Raw genomic sequence first — 24,046 nt, forward strand, 5'->3', positions numbered from 1 at the left:
AGAAGTGCAGGGATGATTGTTATGGGGGTGATTCTTCTCCCTGCAAGTTTGGAATTGTTTTTCTTTAGTTTGAGCTATGCTGAGAAAAAAAAAAAAAAAAAGCTTCTTTTGAGTTACTACCACACTGTCCTTCATTTTTACTAAACTGAGTGTGTGCCAGTGAAGTATTTGATTGCATTTAATGAATGTGAAATCCCCGACTGTAGCCAAGAAACTTGTATGTCATAGTTTTGTGCCATTTCAACTATAGAAAGGTGTAAGCTAGACTTGTTAAAAATAATATCAGAATCACAGAATTTCTAGGTTGGAAGAGACCTCAAGATCATTGAGTCCAACCTCTGACCTAAAAAATATTGCACATTCAGTGTCAAATATGAAGTAAAAAGCCACCAAAATAAGCATCAGTGAATTTGATTAATATTCCTGAAAAGAAAGCAGAAAAAAGTAGAACTATTAAATAAAGGATAGGGAATTAAATTTAAAGCATATTTATCTTTAGAAGCCAAGTTATGTCAAAATTCTACTTTTTAACTTTTGCCATATTTTTGAATAACAGCTTCACGTTTGAAGAATTTTAGTTGTCTATGACCAGTTCTGATACTGGAAGGTGTGTTTGGCCATTGCTAGCTACTCAGTCTATTTGAAGTATTAAACTCTCTATTTAAAATATTAAAGACAGCTGGAAAACTTTGGCTTTCTTCTTCAATACCACTTTTGTTCTAGTCTAGATACGACGTCAGATAAGGAGAAAGCTATTGGCAATTTTATAGATACCTGTACTGAGCTGTGTCCTGAAGTCACTGAATGAGGGAAAGTACAGAAACACATAGTCTTACTAAGGAAAGTTTTATGTTGCAGATACAGGTAAAACTGTAATACAGTCCCACTGTTTGTCCTTTCAGAATAGGCTGGAGCAGGTGATTCCTTTCTATTGGAAAGAAACATCTGAAACTCACATTCTCAGATCATAAGGAAGACTTCATTTCATTCACACAAGAGGCAATTTGGTCAAGTCCTTAAACTCTTTTTACACATAGTAGTATGTATTAAACATTATTAAACATTATGTATTAAACAACATTAAAAACAACAAATGAAAGTAGGTTTAGCTCAAATTTGTTTATTGGAGTATTTATTGTGGCAACTTTGCTGTCATCTGTTGATAATGAGTTGTAACACTTCTCAATAGGTAATTTTATTTTCCTTTTTCAGACTCAGCCTCAGAAGGTGTGACTGACAAACCAATTTTAGATTGTTGTGCCTGTGGAACTGCCAAATACAGGCTAACATTTTATGGAAATTGGTCGGAAAAAACACATCCCAAAGATTTTCCACGTGAGTATGTCTTTTACTAATGTTGTCCTACATACACAGGGATAGTGTAGAGAGTTGGAGCTTGTTACAGAGTTATTTATTTATGTATCAGTAGTGTAAATTACGACGTTTATGCAGTGCTGCCAACACTCAGTATTGAAAATCCATGGATCCTTCTGAAAGTGCTATACATTACAAATAAATTCTAGAGATTTGCTTCATGTTTTGAACTGAGATGTATTTTAGATTGGGTTTTTAAAATTTGTTTGTAATAAGAAAGGGTTTTCTAGCTTTCCTTTTCTATCAGGGTCTATCAGGGTTTTTAAAATTCCGACCTACAAAATCAGTATTCTTGTTTTTTTTTGTTGCAATAATCCAAGTGATTGTAAAAAGATGAAGTTATAAAAAAATGTATTATGCATTTATTCTTTCATTACTAGCTTCACAGTCTGTGGCAATAAAGGCAAGGAAATTATTTGAGAACATGAGTCAAATTTATTGGTCTTTAAACTTTGTTAGGTTGTCTGTGGCTGATGCTTATTATGTAGCCTTTATATGTCTTTTTTATTTATTTATTGCCGTCAGTGTCAGAATATAATCATGGAGCTTAAATATGGTTTGTGTATCTGCTTGTGGTTCTAACAGTCTAAGCAATTGATTTTTTAGTACATTTTAAGTCGAACGTACCATTGTTCAAATATTATTTGTCAGTGTAATGCATGGGAGATAAAATAAGCTAAAGTGAGTAGTTGTGGGAATGCTCTTTTAGGCTACTGGATGATCTACGTGTCTGCTGAATGTCACACTTTGTATGCGTTATTAGTATGGATTCAGCTGGTGGTTAGAAATTGGGTATAAGAAAATGATTGAAAACTCTGAAATTACTGTGACTTAATGATGTAATAGGCAGGGAAAAATGCCTTTTCTTTTAAATCCAAGTCAGTCAACACATTGAAGGTATGGGTGAAGTAAGCAAGTTAAGATAATTTGCCACAATAGTGGACTGTTCTCTCTTCCCAGTTACACAGTGGTGATTTTAATTAATGTGTTTTTACCTCAAAAACTAGAGAAGACTGAGTGAAGAAAAAAACCCACAATGTTAGCAGGATCAATCCCGGTAATAAAAGATGATAACATTTTACACTGAAATTCCTGATAGTTTAGAAAAAGATCTTTCATCCAGATGTAGTCATATTAAAAATGAAAACTAATGAATAACGTTATTCTTTATAATTTTGAACTTGTGCAGTAGTTACATTAAAATAAAGTGCTATTTATGATAGGCTGTAGTAAATCACTCGTTATTTGGCAAGCCACCATGTTAACAAAACAAAGCAAAAAACTGCTTTGGTCTTATGCCATCAGTATGGCTGAAATAAAAAACAGATCATAAAACTTTTATTTCACTTCTATTCTTAAATAATCTTCTGACTTGCTTTAAATATCCCCAGTAATAAGTAATCTGTTCTTTAGCTTTTCTCCAAAGAACTGCTTTTGCCAAATAAAGAATTTTCTTTTGCTGTCAAACAAAAGTGTTTCTAGAAAGTACTGGGCAAAACTGTTAATCCCAGGAAACTCTTCGAGGATTTTCACAGATTCCATTTTTTATACCAGTGCAATTAAAGTACCTTTTCTTTTTCTTTTTTTTTTTCCTTTTTTTTTTTTTTTTTTTTCCATTGAATTTAAAAACCTATTGTGTGTTTAGGAGTCTTTAAAACATTGCTCAGAAAGAAAACAGTGCAACACAATCTTGTTCTGAGTGCACTAGCCATAAAGTGAATGGAGAGAGGTGTACCATGGCTGTTGAAAGGGTTCAAAAACTAATTTGTATTTTATAATAAAACGTTTTCCCTTTCATGAATCTCAAAGAGACTGAAAATTTTTAATTAAACAAATGAGCACACTAAGGCTTAAGAAAACCAAGCATGCTTTTTGGTTAATTTTTGCACGTTGTTTTAGCTCCTGATAATACGACTAGTGGAAGCAGAATATTTCATTTGTTACTAAATTTGGCTCAAGGGGAGTTATTACATTTCCTATCACATCCTTTTGATCAGACAAAAAATGTCTACATATGCCCTGTGGCTTAAAAGTACTTATTCTTTCTGGGTATCATCCATATATGTGTGCTCTCCATTATGATTTCATACGGCACATCTGCAAGATATGTCAGAGGATACATTCTCATGTGTGATGACACCTTGATCAATATGCAAATTATGCATATAAATGTGTAAATTGAAGAGCTACTCACGCACAAAAAAGGTGAAATAACACCATTGGAAAGATGTCTGTACTCTGTTTGCCGCCTTAGCAATTGGTTAATGAAAGGGGACTGGTGATACAAAATAGCTCAGGCCCTATCTGACTCAGATTATTTCATGTTCAGAAGTTTAGAGGAAAAAGTTTAAGAAACTGTATTGAGTTCTCTTCATTCTTACAGAAACACAAGGTTTGAGGTGAAGAGTGAAACATTTGCAAATTTGTGGTATACTTTGAATAGCTTCTTTGGTCAAGAAGGGAGGCCAGCTGCCTGGGGGCAAATCCAACAGCTTTAAGAAGAGGGGTTGGGTGGAAGAGGCAGGGCTTCGAAGGCATCAGGCGTTCTTGCCCAGTTTAGGGCAGGGAAGGAGAGAAGCTTTGGAGCAGGTGGAACAATTCGTGTTACTGAACATTTCAGGGCTCTCTGGTTCCTCTCTGTAGTGATACATTCTTCTTTTGTAGGGAGCAGGTGGAACCATCTCTTTCAATAAATTTTCGTGTCACTGTGTTTCAGGGAAAGTTGCTGTCTGTGACTAGTGAGATAGTTAGACCTGTGTGCTAAGAAAAAAGTATGGGCATACCTGGGGGTCCCATCACTGAAGCTGAACGATGCCCTCTGTGGTTTGAAAAGGTGCCAGTGTATATCAGAGGAGCAGGAATCAGATCCTTGATCACGAAACCATCTCCTGACAGTGTAGCCTCCTACTGGGGGGAGGTGGTGGTGGAGTTTAGTCTCTGTTTTTCTCCATTTGGGACGCACTTTCTGATTAGCTTTCACGGACTCTGAAAACATCAAGCCTGCTGTAATTCAGCGCTCAGTAAGTTTATTTTGGTCCAAGCAAACCTGTGGAGGCTCTGTTTGCTGTGCTGTCGAGCCACCTCCCCTCATCTATCTATTCTGCCTGCCACACTTTTCTAGCTTTTTCCATATCACTGTTGTCCATTTTTTATTTCTAATCTACTTTCTATTTTCCTGTGATTATGTTACTGCATCTGACTTTATCTATTCAATTCTCAAAACTGTATTTTTCAATTTCATTGTCCCACCTTTCACATTTTAAATTTGCATTCCTTTTGTTTACTTCATTATTCATTTTTCATTCATTTATTCTAGTTTTCAGCTGGTTTTACTGCTCCTCTCTTCCTTTTGCATTGCAAAGAAAAATGTTAAATATTGTCTCACTCCATCATTCTGTCTCCCTCATTTCCTACAGTCTTTGTACTGTTACCATACTGTCTGCTTGTGTGAGTAGTTCATTTTCTCATCGTTTTCCTTTAAGCTGGTATCTTTGCAGAGTGCTATTTGACACTTAAGTGAATTCATTTTTATTTTGAATACTGTGGGACTTCTGTGAGTCCTTATTTCTGCTCATTTCTCTTTTCCATTTCATCAGACTTCTCTAACATTTTCTCTTTAAACTTTTACATTTTTTCTTTTCCTGTTCAACAAGACAAGAAACCAGAAGAGGAATCCCTTTGTCTTGCTCTACAACGCTTACACTATGAGAAATCAGAGCATGTAAACTAAGCACCTATAGAAGCACCAAAACTTGCATCTTCACTCCCTCCTAAATTAAAGGGAACCACTATTAATTGTTGAAAGGGGAAGAAAAAAAAAAAAAAGTGACACAGCATATGTGTACTTTAAGGGTGAGCAAGCAGAGAAAACAGCCATGTGAGTGTCCATAAGAGAATTCTTTTACCAGTATTTCAAGTATCTTGGAAGGACAGCTAGGCACAATTTGCTGATGGGAAGCAAACTTACCATCTCCTTTCCATCAGCTGCTCAAGGGAGGTTTTTGCCTTTAAGCACTTCATTATCTCCACCTGATAATGTTTGGGCACAAAGCTGAAAAGGCTGTAACAGTTAATGACATTGTAGTCATGCCTATATCTACCCTTTGCCGGTAATCTCCTGTCACCACCCAAACATAAATCAAGTGGACTGTTGCAAGAAACCAGTATCTGTCAGTATGGAAGCGACTTCTTAAATCTTTGAGTAGTCAAAGATTTAACTGAAGTCTTCCCTTGCAAGATTCATCCTCATAAATATTTTATATGGAAACCTAAAATTAAAGTATTTTTAAACTTCCTGAAGAAGCTCAGGTGAAGAAAAATTATACTAAGTCTGTATGAAACTATCTGTTTAGGGGAGATACTTGATCAGCTGGAATACAATCTTTCTCTCAATTTCTGTTATACCCAATAATTACTGACACATTATGCTTTACTTTTGTAGTTCATTGGTTTGCCCTTAGTACTCTAAAGGTATGATGTTTTAATGTAGTGGGAGCTGGCAGCATGCAGCACATGTAGAAGTTTCATGCTGATGAAGATGGGGCACTTATTATGCTTTGAGCCTCTGATGATGGTTTTGATGTTATAAGTCAATATGTTGTCAACATACTGACAATTTTCTCTTTTTTATTGTATTTTTCCTGAAAGGGCGCACCAACCATTGGTCTGCAATCATTGGTAGTTCTCACTCAAAGAACTACATCCTTTGGGAGTACGGAGGATATGCAAGTGAAGGCGTCAAACAAGTCGCAGAGCTGGGGTCCCCAGTCAAGATGGAAGAAGAAATTCGACAACAGGTAAGGTGCAATTTAATACATGTTTTAAAAAAATGCATCCTACCTTGTACGGTGGATAATTTGTCATTGCCATGTCCGTGAATGTAATTTTGCTGGCTATTTTTCGGTCAAGAATATTAGGAAAGCTGCCTGTTTTTCTAGACATTTTTTTGTGTCTGTGAAGGACAAGATACAGTGTTGTGAGCTCAGATCTTTGTGTCATTCAAGACATATATCAGAGGTATAAAAGTAAAATTCATCTTTTCTAGCTTAATCGTGAAGATGAGAGTTTATTAAGGGAACACCTTGAAGATGGTGAGCAGTATGCCATGTTCATCTTTGAAGTATTGATCTTTTTTACAGGAGGTGGTAGCATTAATAGCACTCTTTTTTTCTGGGATACACCATTTGCAGTTAGGTACAGATTCATCCAAGTTAGGAACGCTCTTCCAGGAGAGTGAGGTGATATTTATTGCTGAATAGGAAGACTTTACACAACTGCACTAATAAAACTTGATGAATCAGGTTTATGGCTAAGGGCAAAAGAGCCTTTACAGTATATCATCCTGCAGGGGATTGATTTAGCTTAACAGAAATCAATCTTTCAAGTAGTTTATAGATTGTTTTCATTTTGTTACATAGAGTAATAAGCAAACAATAAAATATACTGGAACATGGTCATGATTGTTATTAGAATGTGTACCACCATGAAATTCAAGGACTGACTGGAAACTGAGGTAAGAGAGAGAAAATGTAGGTATCAGTACATATAATAAAGCTGTATGTACAATTTTATGTATATAGTTATGATTGCACTACATGAGAAAGAGGCTTCCTGATTCCCTTGGCACAGTCTAATCCAAGCAGTGATTGGGTGTAATAGCTGGGTAGTACCTAGAACCAGTTTATCAATGTATGCTGTAATGGCAATTAAATGGGTCTATTAGTTAAACAGGGCTGCTGAGATGGTTAGGTCACTACAACATCTTCCTATGAAGAGAGGCTGAGAGACCTGGGCTGGTTTGGCCTGGAGATGAGAAGACTGAGAGGGGATTTTATCAATGTGTATAAATATCTGAAGGGAGGGTGGCAAGAGGATGAGGCCAGATTCCTCTCAGCAGTGCCCAGCAACAGGACAAGAGGCAACGGGCACAACTGAAATACAGGAAGTTCCAGCTGAATATGAGAAAACAATTCTTTACTGTGGGGGTGACAGAGTGCTGGAACAGGCTGCACAGAGAGGCTGTGGAGTCTCCTCCTGTGGAAATAATTCAAAACCCACCTGGATGCCATCCTGTGCAACTATTCTAGGTGAGCCTGCATGGCCAGGGGGTTGGGCTGGATGTTCTCCAGAGGTCATCCCTTCCAACCTCAGCCATTCTGTGATTGTGTGAAATCTGATAAAATTTGATTAAAAACCCTCTGTTTCTTTTCAGTGTGTTTAAGTTGGGATAATATTTTTGAGAAAAAACGAGATAAAGAAAAAAAAAGGTTTTTGTTTGTTTGTTTGTTTTTAAATGAAGTTATTTTCTTTTAATGGAGCTTTGTTAAGAAGTGCCCTAACAATTATGTATCATTAACTAAGGATTCTCAAGCGTAAACGCTTCTGTTCCCCATCTGACAGACTGCTGAATCATCAGCAGCTTTTCTTCTTGACTGAGCACCTTCAAATGCTCTGGTTTGTTGTTACTGTACAATATTTTTGCATGGATGGTCCTGGGTACTGCAAACTTGCTTTGCAGTTTGTTTATCTGGGAGAACTTAAAGGAATTAATCAACCTTTTTGGTAAACTTTCCCTGGCAGCCTGGAAGGAAAGCACAGAGCACACTAGTTTTCCTAAAACAATCTGTCAAGTGGTTGATGTGTACAATAGGATAATTCATGCGTCAACTTTAGGGGTTATACATGAACAAACAAAGGATGGAAAAGGAATGATGTGTGCAGAAAAATGTTCACTGACCTCATGTATCTCTGAAATGTATTCGCTCTTTTACTTCAGGAAACTTTGGTTTTCGGAAAGTCTGATTTGTCCAAGATCTGTTATTTAAACAACTGCCTGTTCAATACAAGCAAATACAGAATTTGAAAGGGGGAATACTGCTTCAATATTGTGATTGCTTTGTTAAAGAAAAAACACTAAAATATGCAAACATCAAAAAGAATAAAATGTAAAGCTAAATATTACGTAAGTAAATGTAACGAGATGGAAATAGAGCCAGTCTTATTCTCCCTTGGTTCCAATGTCTTGCACCTAAAGAAGAAAAACTCGCTTGTTTTTGTCAAATTGTTTTCGGATAAATACTAAGTCATTTTACCATTAAATATTTTAAAAACACGGATAAAAAGTATTCTATACCTTGCTGCTATCTCCACTGGCATTCCTTACAGATTTGGTTTAATGCTCTCTGAAATGTCAGGAAAGGGGGTGACTTTTTCCATTGTCTTCAGTGGCCTTAGATTAGAGCTGACTATGCTTCCAGACCTTTGAGAAGAGCAAGTTCTTCCTTCCAGTAAAATGGCTGTAAAGTTTTTGATACATTTTAATTTATGTAAAGACAGTTTCTTAATTGAAGATGAAACCTGAAATATCCCAAGCTGTCTACAAGTGAAAAGATGTAATTGTTATGATTCTATCCATACATTTACTTATTCAAAATAGTTCTGATAAGATTTTTTTAAATCTGTCCTAAATACATACATACATTAATGTATATATATAAATATATATATATATACCTTAGTGTATATATACTGAAGCATGGTAGTAAAAATGAGGCTGATTTAATTTCAATTGATCCTGGCTGTTTTTTCTTTTTTTTTTTTTTTTTTTTTTTTTTTTTTTTTTTTAACTCTCATTTCAGTATTTTGACTGAATAACTACCATTTCATTACCTGTTTCTTAAAACAGCTCTGCATTTTTCCATAGAAAAGTGGGGTCATTAGATTCTTCCAATTGAAGCTAGTAAATCACCTGAATTACAAAGAAGAATCTGCTGTATATTGATCATTTTGTTATAGCACTTGGAAAAATATTATCATGTTCACTTGAAAGAGGCTCAAAATTTTGTTTATTATTGTTAATAATAATCTGTTACTACAGAAGTTAAAATTAGCTAACCAACCAGGGAAGTTCAGCTGAGTTGCACTTGTGCTTGACAGAACAGCTGAAAATTGAACACTTAATCAAGCTTTGGAGAGCAGAATACCCCTAACAAGGGCTAAGAATAAGGCTGCTTTGCACTTGAAAGTTGTGATTGCTGCAGAAATAGTTCAGGCTGTGCTTGTTTAAAGCAGCTAAACTTTAGTGAAAGTATGCCTTCATTGCAGGTGGAGATTAAACCATACACAGGTTATTTTGTCTTGTGCCAATACTGCTATTTCTGCTCCTATTGTTATTGATGGAAACTAGAGGAAGCTGGCTGGGATGTCTGTCTTGGCCTACTCAAACCGTTGGTGAATGGCATCATTGTCCTCCCAGGGTCCCCTCCACCTCAGTCCTTGGGGCACGGATTTGGCTTCCCAGCAGCTTTTCAGAGGCACCAGTCTCTCTCTCTCTGTTGAAAAGATAGCCACATTTAGGAACTATTAATATGTCCAAAAAGTCTAATGTGAAAAGTACAGCCATTGTTTTAAGTAGTCCAAAGCCCCTTTAGGTTTCTGTCCAGAGTCTGTAGAAACTTTCAGTTGATTCTGGACTTGCTCTAATAGTGAAGTAGTAAAACCCTGTCCCAGCATGCTTTCTACTTTAGTTAGAGCCTCGTTGCATGTTTTTAAGGCTGTATTTGATCTAATTCTGGATAGATCAAGCCACTTGATTGTAAATTTTAATCTAGACTTTTGTTTGTTCTGTTAGATTCCTCTATTGCTCTGTGCATACACCACCACCATAAATTACAGTACTTCCTAGGCCTTCTGAAAATGTTAAATGGTAGATTTTCCATCCTTTCCCTTTGGACAATATATACTGTCCAATAATTTAAAACCCCTGGCATTTTGGTAATTAGAAGTTTTGAAATGCCCTACTGTGCTAAATTTCTTGAGGAATTTCTGCCAAAAAGAAATTGTTGTCTGTTTATGTCATAAAGGGAAGTTTATCTACCAGTAAACATCTCATACTATCAGGTTCAGACAAGCTCTTCCAGGACAACCTCCATTTTCTCTAATAAACTACTGTTGGAAACTCCATTTAGGATGATTCCCAGTTTGTGTTGCTTTCTTTAAAACAAGCAAGCAAACAAAGCTGTTCATCACAATTGCATTCTTTTTTAGTACTTGTTGATGACAACAATTTGCTTCTCTAATAAGAAACAAAGCTCATGTTGAATGCTGTGCTGTGTTCGTATTCATGACCATATGAATAATTGTTGTGAGCACAATGCCAACAGAGGTCAAAATACAAATACAGCATGCATTTTTGAAGATATCTTTAAAAAATGCTTTTTTTTTTTTTTTTTTCTGACAACCATTGAAATTAAAAAAAAGTCAAATAATATTGAATTTTCTATCTGAGTAGTGATTTATAAGGCAGATATTTAAAAGTCACGGCTCTTTAAAAGGAAAATCAACTTTGTTTCTGATATAACAGTAAATATGTTTCTATAAGTCTGTATTCTGAAGAAAGTGTAGAAAATCCCAAATTTAACTTTTTTTTTTTTTCACTGAGTTTTATTGCTGTAGGCTTAAATAAACAACACAGGCACTGTGTGTTCTCATCAGTAAGCTAGTCTCTAATTGGAATTATATTGCAAAAGCTTTTGTTGTGCAACTGTTAAGCAATCTTGTTTTAGCCTAAAAAATAACTAAACATGTGGAATGTTCACTTTGAGATACAAAATAAGAAAAGAAAGATTCAGTGAGGGTAGTTAAATAAGTAAATAAAAATACATGATCTTTTAGTAAAAGCTTCACTTCCATTTCAGTCATACAAGTTATTGTGGTGTTGGTGAAAACAGTCTCTGTAAATACTGGAAAGTGCTTATCATTTCTCTCAGAGGAGCTAGTTCTGAATAGTACAAAGCAGCTTGGTTCAGTCTGAACCATTAATGACAGTTGTTTGTTTTTTTTTAAAAAGGTTTGACTAATAAATATTAAGTGGTATATTATTTCTTGGGCCAAAACATTAAAGATTTAGCACACTTCTAATAGTTCATGCAGTCAGCCAATAAAAATGAATAGAAAAATGTGTGTTTATTGAGTACTCTGAAAATATCATTGTGCTGTGGATAAGCTCTTACTCATTAGAGCACAGTCCTTATGGCACAGTCATACCATGTGTGGGTCTTCTGTTCGGAGGATTGTGAGAACTGGCAGACATTGAACACATTTTGTGCAAACTGTCCTTCTATGATTGTGGTAATCTCCCTGATTTAGAACACCAAGCAAAATACAATTTTGAGATTTTGCTCAGCTTTGGCTCAAAACTTGAACAAATTAGTGGCTTGGTTAACAGCTCCTTTTTATATTATTTGTCAAGTTGCTTTTTGCGAGGGTTAGTAATACAACCAGGAAAATGCTGCAAAATTACTGGAAATTTGCTCTGTCAGTAGAGTTGCAAGTCCCCATGGGTCACTGTGGTTGCCATTGCCGAGTTGGATTTGCGTTGCATCTTTAATCCACGTGTATTTGTATTAAGGATGTGCAGGCCTAGGCCAGCTGTCCCAGAGAAATTAAAATGCGTTCTGCTGCTACAGATCAGCCTGTGGAAATCTGACAGAATTTGTGCACTCTGGTGATCTAGGAACTTTTGTGCCAGCCTGCAGTTGTGTTATGTGTGGGACAGGCATTTCCTTTGCAAAAAACACCAGCCTTTGTGACTGAACGTGACCAGTGTCGCCATGCCACAGAGAAGAGGACAGGCGCATGCCATTGCTCTCCCAAGAGTTCTGTCTCAGTGTGTTGCGGTGCACCTTGCATTGTAGAAAATCTCTTCATCTACTTAAAACTTGAAAATTTCTTCTCAGAAGGAGAAGGCAGTCAGGCATTGGAACAGATTGCCTAAGGGAGGTGGTGGAGTCACCACCCCTGGGGGTATTTAAGGAAAGGTTGGCTGTGGTACTTAGGGACATGCTTTAGTGGGTGACATTAGTAGCAGGGTTATGGTTGGACCAGATGATCTTGAAGGTCTTTTCCAACCTAAACGATTCTGTGAAGGACACTTCTCCCTCCCTGCGCTGAGCACCTTGCCTGTGCTCTGCCTGCAAACCCATCTCCAGTAGGTTCAGAAATGGCGAACACAGTTTACTACCACAGTTAAAGTATAGCCCTCAGGCCAACATTTCCATTCAGAAGAGAAGTGATTTTAAGGAATGCTGTGCTGCCGGTGCCAGGGACCCTTGTCAGGGCCGGATGTTGTGGCCTGGTGGCTGCCGCCCACCTGCTGCGGCCATGAGGCAGGAGGCCGCGGCCATGAGGCAGGAGGCCGCAGCCAAGCCCTGCGCTCTCCTCACGGGCCTCAGCGCTTACCGACAGCTCCTGTTGGCCTTCATCTCTTGTCGGCTCGGTTCTGTTGCTAACAGGCAAGTATAGATGACGTGGAAAAATATATTTATTGTTATTTTATGTTTTCTGTGCTTTTAACAGCATTTACTACTTGATAAAAAGGTAGCTAGATTTTTCAAGCTCAAGGCTTTGAGCTCTCACCTTGCTTTATGGATTCTGGAGGCTTCACACCTCTCAGTTGTTTGGGTCTTTGAAGTTTTGCTCTCTGAATAATTAGCCAGTTATTGATATGAAACAATTTGCATAATCAAACAAGGAATTAAGGTTTTAACAGTTTGTTCAACACTTAGTTTCTTTTCATTTGCTGTAAGTTGACTTGATGCTTGTTTTCTTCCAATTATCACATTTCTAATATAAAATAGGAAGAAATGCATTTCAATAAAGTCCAATAATCAGGTTCTTTTTGAATTAAAAAGTCAAACAAGGTAAGCATTTTGTTTGCTCTCTTGCACGGTATCTCCTTAAGAAAAATAAATAAATAATAAAGCCTCAGCAAATTCTTATGGTGTATCTTGCTGAAGTGGGACCAACACATATTCCTACCATTTTTATTGTCTATAATAATTGAAAGGAAATGTCTTCCGTTCAAGACAGTATGATTGGATTGCTAGATGTTATTTGCTAAATTCAAAGTCTTTTAAAATACCTTGACTTTTCATTTCTTGCAGTTAGGTTTTATCATACTGTTTTGCTGTCATAAAACTCTTACTATTCTGAAGCAGACTCATCCAGTGGAAAGATGTGGTGAAATTACTTTAAAATTATTTCCTTTCAGTCTGTTACTGTAGTATTTTTAAAACGTGAACATGCTGCATACATTGATGCCTCCTGTCCTGCTAATATAGAGGGACAAACTCCATCTGATAGCAGAATTTCAGTACTCCTACCATGAGACTTTGGTCAGAGAAATTAGTCTGAGCTCGAGTTTCTGCTTGCAGCTACTCTGTTTTCGAATGGCAGCTCTAAATCCTACTAAGACTCACCAAATGCATTTGATGAATGACTCTGAGGCACTAGGGAACTGGTTTGGAGCAACACAAGCAGAATGTTAAGTAACACAAACTATAGAAGAACAAACACGAATAACACTGAATTGTGTGGCAGGTATACAGAGCTGGCGTGTAGGCTCCTTTTTCCCTGGGAGACATTGGCTAAACTCCTGTTGACCTGTTTTTTTTTAAGGGTCAGAGTACCACTAAAAATTAAATTAAAGAAGAGTTTACTTCTCTCTGAATACTCTCATCTGCAGAGGCTTAGCCTGTGATTACAGTGCAATGGCTGCATAGCCAGTGGCCTTCAGCTACCTACTAATGGGGTGCTGCAACTGCTAAAGAAGTGCCTGAACTCTCATTAACAGCATTTGTCAGGAGCCACAGGATCTTCCCCTCTTTCCTCTCTTTCTGGATTGTAAATATTGTTCAAAGGAACAGCATGACATAACAGCTGAAGCTGAAGAGTCCTACTAACTCATTTGACTTGCAAATGTTTAATCAGAGAAATTAACTTAAAAACTAAGAAAAAAAAATCAACATAATTTTATCATTCTGGTATTAGCTTTTCAGCATCTTTATTGTTTAAGAACCTCAATTAAGAACCATGTTACCTTGATTACATTAAACGCTTATTTTCACCTGAATTCCAGCAGAACACTCAGAAAAATACTGTATGCAAATATACATATTTCAAAAAACAAATATAGATGGAAAAATATGAATATTACATTGCTTATCTCATTTGCTAAGACAGCTCCTCTCAGTTAAATTTTTAAATGATTTCAGAATCTATTTATTGCTTTTACTGTTTAATGAATAAGTATAATCACGTATTAGGTCTTATATAAATATTAATATATAACAAACCAACTGTCCCAAGCTACTGAAGAGGGAGGTTATTCATTGGTCTATATCCCAACTTTTAATTTTGTTTTCTTAGATTGCTTTTCCAGATTTGGAGGAACTGTGATGTGTTGTGGTTTACTGAAGTTTTTACTTCACTAAAAACAGAAACAGAACTACTCAATTGGGTTGGGAAGTTAATGCTGTTGACTAGTCATTAGTTTGAAAAAGAATGATAAGCTTGCAGACTGTACACTTATTTGAAATTTGCCAGTCAAGCACTGGAATAAAATAATGAATGGATGAATTTAGAAACTGTCATATATGCTGGGAATTGAAATAGATGCAAGAGTGAACTCTGGGCTTAGATGAAAATGGCAGTTATTGTCATGAATTTCTGATTTCAAACTGCCTGGAATTCTTTTATAAGCATGTTATTGGATTCTCTGCTAGTCAGTCTTCTCTTTTAAACATGGCTCCAATCATTCATATTACTCTTGTTTCAGTCAGTCACTGATGTCTTCAAATAAATACCATTACTTTATCATGGGCAATACTTTGTTATTCCAAGAACATTCTGTGCAAAAAAGGTATACAGAAATGGCTGGAAAGGAGAAGGTTGGCAGCAGAGTGGAGTATTTATTACCTTCATTGATATTTACCAATATGTGATGAGAAGATTGTAGCAGATGATATATCAGGCTCAAAAGTAGGCATATTGATATCTAAAAATGCTCTATTGGAAATTTGTTTTCACATAATACTTCGGAAATTTATGTGAGCTAGCAATCTGAATCACATGCATGTGAATGCTTTCCCAGGATAAACAGTGAGTACCTCAATGCTTATTTCCTTCTTAATGACTTAAAAGAGGCTAGCACTATACATGGGGTGGTCTATGATGCACTTAAATACATTATTCTTTACATATTATATTTAATTATCTAATTTGGACAAGTCCGTTTATTCTTTTTAACATATTCAGTTTTATACAACACTGACCAGTCTTGGTGAAGGAAATTTAGTGTCTGGATCAGTTTATTTTATTTGCAGAAAAGGAAGGTATCTTAAAATTACCATCAGTACAATGTTCCCTATAAATCAGTAATACTTATTTAGATGTTGATAATACAGTCATTTACCCCCTCTCCCTCCCCCATCCAACCTCCCCTCCCTTTCCAGCCCCCCCGCACCACCACCATCCACCCCCCGCAACTAACTTCTTTAATACTTTCAATGGCTTTAATACGTTTAATACTCTTATTTAAGAGTAAATATCTAGGAAGAAAACTGAGCTCTTTAAAATAGCTTCTATTTTTAAATCCCATTGAAATATAGAAAGATGGAGAAAGGAGGGCCCATCACAGATCCTGAAATGGCCGCAGGGCTCATCACAGGCTTGAAATGGCTGCAGGGCCTGTCAGAGGGGCTTGAAATGGCCGCAGGGCCTGTCATGGGACTTCTAGTGGCCACAGGGCTCACCAGAGGGCCTGGAATGGCCACATGCCCTGTCACAGGGGTTGGAACGGTCGCAAGGCCTGTGACAGGTGTTGGAGCTGCCATAGGATCTGTCAAAGGGCTTGGAATAGGTGCAGGGTCTGTCGCAGGGCTTGGAATAGCCGCAGAGCCTGTCACAGGGCTTGAAAGGGCTGCAGAGCCTGTTCCAGGGATCACAGTGGCCACAGCCAGTCACAGGGCTTGCAGTGCCCACAGGGCCCATCACAGGGCTTGGAATGGCCACCGAGCCTGTCTCGGGTTGGAATGGCTGCAGGGTCTGTCACTGGGTTTGTAGGGGTGTTGGTTGCAGCTCAGCTAAGTTGTCGACTGATGAACAGCCACAAAAATTATCATTCTGTTTCCTTAAAACACTTGCATCCATCCACGCAGCCTTTATGTTGAGGACATTCAGAAGTTCTTAAAAAATAATTTGCAACCAAGATCTATTACTATCTCTTCCTTTCTCCTTGGCTTTGAAAAGCTACAGTACTGTAAATAAATGAAAACTCTTATTTAAACTATATGACAGGAATTTGTACTGTAATACTTTTCTAACAGCTTGTGTTGATGGCAAATTGAAAATGCCTGATTTCTTTTTAAATATAGGAGTTTGAATCCCACACACAGACCTTATAAATGCAGTTTGGAAGCTTTTACTTTTCATTCTGCAAATAGAAATGCAATTTTTCTACATCCTCTACATCCCATATAAATTTTCTTTAATAATAATTCCCTAATAAAGAAATTTTACAGATTTGCTACATCAGTGGTCAAATTAAAATGTTTCTTTTAAGTTATATGGACAAGGAAATATGAAATACCCACAGTAGACAGTTACTCATAGGATATAAAAAGCTGCCAGCAAATTATCTGTCAACTGCCACTTTGGATATTTCCTGTTTTTCTTTCTTTTTTTTTACTTTTTTTTTTTTTTAAATATATATATATTATATTAGAGATTGAGTAGAAGTAGTGCACATGTGCAGTTCTGCTGTGCTTTTATTCTCCCCCTCCTTTGCTCTTTTCTTTTCATGTGTCTGGAGATGATCAAAGGGAGACTTAAGAAATATTAGATTAAAAGATTAATCTTTTTCAAATTTATATTGCTGAATTGTTAAATGCTAGTGTGTCATCTAAGCATTTTTCTAATGATCTTTAGTTGATTTAATTTTACATAACTTGCAACGTGGAAGACTGTTTCTCTGCATCAGTATCTAAAATGCACTTGCCAATCTGTCGTCACTGTCTACCCTGTATTTCCACCTTGGTTTTAGATAGCCCTGTCACAAGCAGAGATTCAGTGCTCTTGCTGCCAGTAGCAATGATGTTGCACCAAATCTGTGTATGATATTCATGATGATTTTGACCAGAAAAAAAGCAATAGAATTAGTTCAGAAAAACCCAGACTTGAGTTTTTGTAAGTGACCTTGTTTACAGATTACTGCTCATATTCAGTATGTGTGCACATGCGAGTCTGTAGACAAATATCCTCTGTTCAGTCTCAATATGATACTAATTCAGCAATATTAAGAATGTGAAAAGCAGGTTACTCCTTGATTATTTGTGTAATATCAATGTTATTCACGTTTCTTAATTCAGAAGCCTACCTTTGTGAAAGTCAGCACATCCTTGCACATATGGGACTTGGCTGCCCAGGGCATCTTTTGGTTATAAGGAACAGTTTGAGCTTAACAGACAATAGTTATGCTGCATTAACTCCCCAGGTGGTAACTGTTCTGGAGAGATGGCTTTTTTTGCATTTTGCCATAATTACAAGCTATGTTACAAGGGCATACGTGTGAAAAGACAAGAATCCAGAGTGCCCTGTCCTGAGAGTTACTGAGTGGGACATCTTTTCTTGAAGTTACTGCACACAGTATAGATCCAGTGATCATTAGAACTAACTGCAAGACTCTTTAATGGGATTTGAGTGGGAACTCCACACCTTCATAGCCCAAGTCCTGTCAGTTGTAGTCCCAGTGATTTCACTGGGAAAATGCTGTAAACTTTCTTCTTGGAGTTTGGAGCGCACGGAATTTTTGGGAGTATCATCCCATGTTACCTTGCAAGACATGGGTCTAAGTCAAAACATTAAATTATGTAATAAATCCTACATGAAATTCAAATCCACGTTTCAGAGTACAATTCCAGGGGAAACAAGTGCTTAATTTATATGGCTTAGCATGTTTGTGGTTAAGCACGGGCAATGTTTATCAGTATGTCTTATTTTACTTACCTCATTCCTTTGAGAAAAAATGTGGAATTGCCTTTATTTTAGCAATACCTTCAGAAGAAACGTTACCCAGTTTCAACACTTTTCCAACAATGTTAAGGAATGTAGATGCAAAAATTTACTAAATGAGAAGAAAGCCTCCTGCGTTCCATAGATATGTGGTTCTTTAAAATTCTTTCCCTTTTAAAAGTTAATTACATGATTGCTGCCTTGCTTAAGAGCTGAGAAGAACATATCTATAATGAACAGAATCCAAATAGATTTTTAATGCATCTTTTTTAGCTCTTCCTATGGCTACGGGTACTTATTGAGATCTTCATTTACAACAGATTACTGCTGCTACTTTTTTTTTTTTCTTTAAAATACGTTCCCACTCATCATAATTGATGTATTAGTATATCCCCTAAGCATATTATCTTGTTCATCTTTACTCCATTAAGATTAAACAGAATGGCCATTAGGTCATAAAGAAATAAAATATTCACTTCACTACTTGCTGTGAAAAAGCTGCTATTATCTGTCAAATAAAAAGATTAACTTTGCCTTCAGGTGCATTTTTAATGGCCTTTCAAATATAGGCCTGAACCACTGTAACATACAGTGATAGATAAAGAACTTTCTTCATCGGGGGAAGTATATCTTAATTAGGTGTCAGCCCCAGAATTTTTTTTCTCAGCTTATGCTCTTAGCTGTGTGATTCTCCTGCATGGCTATTGGAATTTATGATAGAGTTGTAATGCAGGTTAAAATGAGGGATACAATTTGTACTTTATTACTTGCTATAGACTTTTAAATAGGTTTTAATTAAAATGTCAAAGAGCACATTCTCTATATATTGCTTTCTCAAATAACAGGAGAATATGAGTTTATAAAGATCTGAAATAATCCAGTTTTCAGTGTGTGAGCATAAATTACATTTCTAGTGAGATGTTCAATCCTGAAACAAAAACTAAATTTTGTTCTTAGAAATTTAGGCTTGCAGAACCCCATGTGTTTCTCTTATTCCCTATATTCCTTCATTATTTTTCTTCACTACTCTTTTCTTCTAAGGAAGGAAAACAGAACGTTTCAAATGGTGGAAGTCACTTTAAAAGAGTATCAAAGAACACAAAGGTCACTTCTATTCTCTTTTATGGTTGTGTACTAACAGGCATAAAATACTGAAAATATAAGCAGCAGCATAACTGCAGAGCTGTTTGTGCCAACCGTGGTCATGTTTGCTATCCACCAGACTAGGTGAATTTTGCAGAACAAGTATGGTGTTAATGACTGTTTAATTTTATCAGGAGCAATTGTGTTCAGATTTTCTAAATTATTTTATTGTTATTATTATTACTGCTGTCATGGAATCCAAAGTCAGTGTTCAGGGGCAATCAGAAAAACACCAATATTTCTCATAATAAGTATCAGTATTTCTCATTGTTATTGACAGGGAGATCTCTCCATCACTACTTGGTTCTGGGCCATTTTCCTGGCTGTCCTGATTGCTGAAGTTGTATAAGATTCAGAATCATAATGATAAGCTTTGGGATGTTCTTGTCTATGGTTATTTTATTGGCTTTCAAATGATGTTACTAACTTCTGTGACACTTAACATCTTCCAAGGGAAAAGCTCCTTTCCCAAGAAGTCTTGTGTGCTACAATGGTATTCTATGATTTTATTTACTCGGATTAGCAAAATGACATGGTATTTAATCCATTTTCAAATTAGCTTTTAGTAAAGAATTCCCAGAAAGATTAAAGGAAATGGTTTCCGTTTTATAAACAGAAATTATTCTCAGCAGATGTTGCAATAAATTCATATACCTTATTTAATACTAAGTATATGGTTGGTTTGTTCACGATTAAGGATTTCTTTTTTTGAAGTCAGAAACTTAGCCTTTTAGGTAGTAACTGTTGGGCATTTGGGCATCTTCTTTCCGCAGTTCTGCGTGCCACGTCATTTGATTGGGAACACAGCCCCTGTAATGCTTTCAGGAAACATATTTCTTGTTTTTACCAGTTTTCTTTGGGTGAAAACATTCTTACTGACAGGTCCCTCACTTATTATGTAAAGCAGGTAATTAGCTGATTACTTGTGCTCCACTTAGCAACATGATTGGAAATATATCACACTCGGCAATGTTGTAGAATAATCTTCAGAAGAGGGCATTTTACTCAGAAAATGCTCCTCCACTGTCACCTTTAGTACCCTGGAAGCCCTTCTTCTCACTCTCTGCTGGAGTTCTTGAGTGGGTCACACTGTTGGTGACTGATAATTTTCTTTTTTTGGCATTGAACAATAGCATCCACCTGGCCTAAGCCTGCTGCAGGACCCCAGCCTCACCTCCCCTAGCCAAAGGCTCTGGTAGAGGATGAGCTGCATTAAGTGCCCGTGGTCACCTCAGCTGAGCTCCACTGGAGACAATGTCTGGAGTTAAATTAACAAGAAAAAATCGAGATAATTTGCTCCTTTGACACTTACCAGTAAATGTTTTCTGCCAGCCAGTACACAGCTCAACAGCCACACTATTTCTTATGTATTTGTTGTGCAAAACAGAGGAAGTAAGTTCCTTACACATTCAGTCTTGCCTTTAATTTTCATCCCGTCTTTCCTTTTAATCTTGCTGGAATTGCACTGAAAAGCATTTTAGTAAACCTTACATCAACCTTTTCTGAAATTGTTTTCCAGGCTTCTATAAAAGACTACCTGTGCTTCAACCTCTCTCCCAGATTGTATGCTATTATTTGGTTAATTCTTGACCTTTCAGACCTTATAGGCTATATGTTATTTTCCTTAAATAGCTGTTCAAATGTAGGGAAGGAATTTGGTTGCAAGCCTTTTATCCATCCATAATGTTTTATGTGAAAATTTTTTACCCTTTTTGTTAGGTAAAAGGTATAATAAGCCAGCTTTCAAGTCCCTTGTCATCTTGTCAGTTTTTATTTCTGCCTTCATCTCTTTTCAACATCTGTTTCAGGAAGGGTAGGCATTGGTTCAACTCCAGTGTTTTTTTTGGCCAGTATATGTTGGGAAAAGGAAATTAGGCTGTACAGCATTGTTAAATTTACCAAGAAATTTTACAAAGTAAAAATGTTTATTCCTAGCATGTTTTCAATGTCCTGAATTAATTACTGAATTTGCTAACCTTTTCCCTGTTGCTGGTGACTTTAAAAAGAAACAAAAATAGCAATACTAAAAAAAAAAACAAAACAAACACCAACAACCAAACAACAAAAAAAAAGCCCCAGCAAGTAACAGTTAAACAAATTGCTTTTCATATCTATATGTCATAGGTCTGTTATCTGTTTGATAAAGCAAGAAAAATATCTTGCTCTTTACAGCAAACATTAAAGCTTTGTGATCCCATAAAATTTTATTTTTCAGTAGCAGAAGAGATTGGGCGTTATCCACCTAACGCAGTGCTGCCTTTGTGCTTGAAGCACCCTGCGGTCAGGCTTCAGTCAGAAAGAAAAATCTGTGGAATGAGTGATTGAGAGGAGCAATAACCTTCTTATATGAGTGTTTCTAGCCTAGGATTTTGTTTTGCTTCCCTAACCTTCTGTTGCTGACATGTAATAATGCAAATTTTTACGGGTGAATTTGTAGAATGTAGACAGTAGACGTGGTTGCTACCTTTTGTTTTCCTCTCGGACAAGTTTGCCACTTTTCCATGTGACCTGCTGCAGACTCAAGTTGTTTTAAAGGGTTTAGAAGAAAGGGCTAAAACTACAGAAACATAAAAGGAAAGAATGATGGCCACTTTGGGATGAGGCAGAAGCCTTGCATCTGGCTGAGTCACCACCGTGCTTGTCATTGCTCTAACCTTGGACCAGTCATTTACGTCCCATGAATCTTAGATACCCTTTGGTAAAAGAGAGGTTGCTGGTATGCTCTTTTGTCATGATGCTGTTAAGAGAATGAGTTAGAATATATTTATTTAGGACATGTTAGTGAAGTATTTAAGCTGTTCAGTAAAAATGCAGGGAAGGGACTGGCTTATAATTTTTTAATGTAATTTACCTAACTGTTGAAATAATTCCTCTATGCCATCATTATGGCACAAATTATTTTCCCACGGTTATGTCCATTAATGTTTTCTTTTCATAGGAAATTCATCTAACGTTTTCAGATCACTTTAAAAATATTTAATAAAAGAAACTTCCTATTACTCAGGCAAGTTGGGTAGAGAGTTTTTATCAGTGTAGAGTGGTTAAGTGCCGTGTGTGGCTTGTAAGTCAGCGAATAAACTGGGAATAAACTTTTGGACCTACTAAAGGACAAATATTCTAAAAAATCGTACAGCTTTTCTTGTTTGCTATGCAGAAATTCATCACCATCTCCATCAAGGAAGATGATTGTGGTACATCCCTCCAATAAGTGTTATCTCTAGACCAAATTGCGAAAGAAGATGGTGTTCCAGTGTGAAACTAAAACTGAGTCAAAGGCCGTTACCCTGGCCAGAGCCTCTGGATGGTGCTTTGACTCTACGTGACTTGCAGGGTTGCCTCAAGCTACTCTTTAATTGTGAGATGAAGTGAAAGAGCTATGTTCAGAGCTTAATTCACACCAGAACTTGATGCTTAAGTGTTAGTGAGAATGTTAGCTAGCAAGATTGAATGGGTGGTGTAGAAAACACGTTAAGTTTTATTTATTTATTTATTTATTTATTTTTATTGGATCACAGAAAAGTGGCTTGACAGCTGTCTAAGAGAGAAAACCAGGAGTTGGGATTCCTTGGCTCTGGTAGTGCTGTTATGTCCTGCAATACTGGGCACTTCAGTCTGTCTTGTGGCAGACAGTCAGCCTGCCAAGTGACTGTAACATTAAGCAGAACATGTATATATGGTGACAGCTAACGCTGTAGGTGCTTTTGTAAAGTGTTTTTGACTTTCAAGAAAGGAAATGTTCATATTGCTATTTTTAATACCAGTAGACCCGTGCAGAGGAGATTGACAGTGAAGGAGATGAGGGGGGACTGGATCATCTGAATGTTTCCAAGGTAAAAGACAAAGCATCTGATCATCATTTGAGGGGAAACAGGAGATTCTGGAAGCATTCATTAGAATACTTTTTAAAATTTTGCCCTTCAGAGGATGTGAATGAAAGAAATTTGACCAATTCTTTATATGTTGTCTAGGATTTAGTAATATTATCATCATTTCTCTCAGTTTATGAGGCACAAGAAAATAAGATGGGTTCCAAGCGGTGGGATAATTCTATTTTCTTTAGTGTGCACAAGAAGAGAAAGGCTGCCATATGTTGATGAGATCATCACTTTAATAGCAGCCATTTATCTCGGAGTGCTCTCTGGAGGTAAATACAATGATCACTTCTGAAGTTGAAAGCATAATTCAGCCTGGCTATTCCCTTAATCCTATTCTTACCAAGGTGGTTTGGTTCAACTGATCTATTTAAATGGTAAAGCATGCAACAGACTATTTCTTCAAGAATACTTCTATACCTGTTTTAGCTTGATTTAGGATTCAATAGCAAATGCAAAAAAAAAAAAAAATCTTAAGCAAAATCTGGATCAGGCTGGCTGCAAATATACAGGAGAAAACTTATTCTTTATGTTGCACTTGAGGAGTGCAAAGCTGAGAAAAAGTTATTTGCAAGTGACGAAAAACCCAATAATAATGTCTCTTGAAGAATGATACAGATTACTGCAGTCAGTTTTGATTCTAGGAATACTGCTGCTTTATACATGGAGTAAGCAGGTTGCTAAGGGATAGACAGGCTGAGCCTCTACACGTAAAAGCAAAGCTTAATACCCATGGGACGTTCCAATAAGAAGCTGGTTATAAATGAATTAAAATGAATTTAGAGATAATGAAAACGATTAGAAAATAT

At 36.7% G+C, this 24,046-nt stretch overlaps 1 protein-coding gene across 6 annotated transcripts in view; it reads left to right on the forward strand.

Moving 5' to 3' along the window:
* Positions 1-24,046, forward strand: part of SPON1 (spondin 1) — a 427,336-nt gene that overhangs the window by 304,637 nt on the left and 98,653 nt on the right. For all 6 annotated transcript variants that reach the window (XM_072039262.1, XM_072039264.1, XM_072039263.1 and 3 more), the window contains 2 exons: positions 1,213-1,335; positions 6,022-6,170. In XM_072039262.1, the coding sequence (XP_071895363.1) occupies positions 1,213-1,335; positions 6,022-6,170 (272 nt within the window). The remainder of the gene's footprint in view (positions 1-1,212; positions 1,336-6,021; positions 6,171-24,046) is intronic.

This window comes from Anas platyrhynchos, chromosome 5 (genome assembly GCF_047663525.1).
Source record: "Anas platyrhynchos isolate ZD024472 breed Pekin duck chromosome 5, IASCAAS_PekinDuck_T2T, whole genome shotgun sequence".
Classification (NCBI taxonomy): domain Eukaryota; kingdom Metazoa; phylum Chordata; class Aves; order Anseriformes; family Anatidae; genus Anas; species Anas platyrhynchos.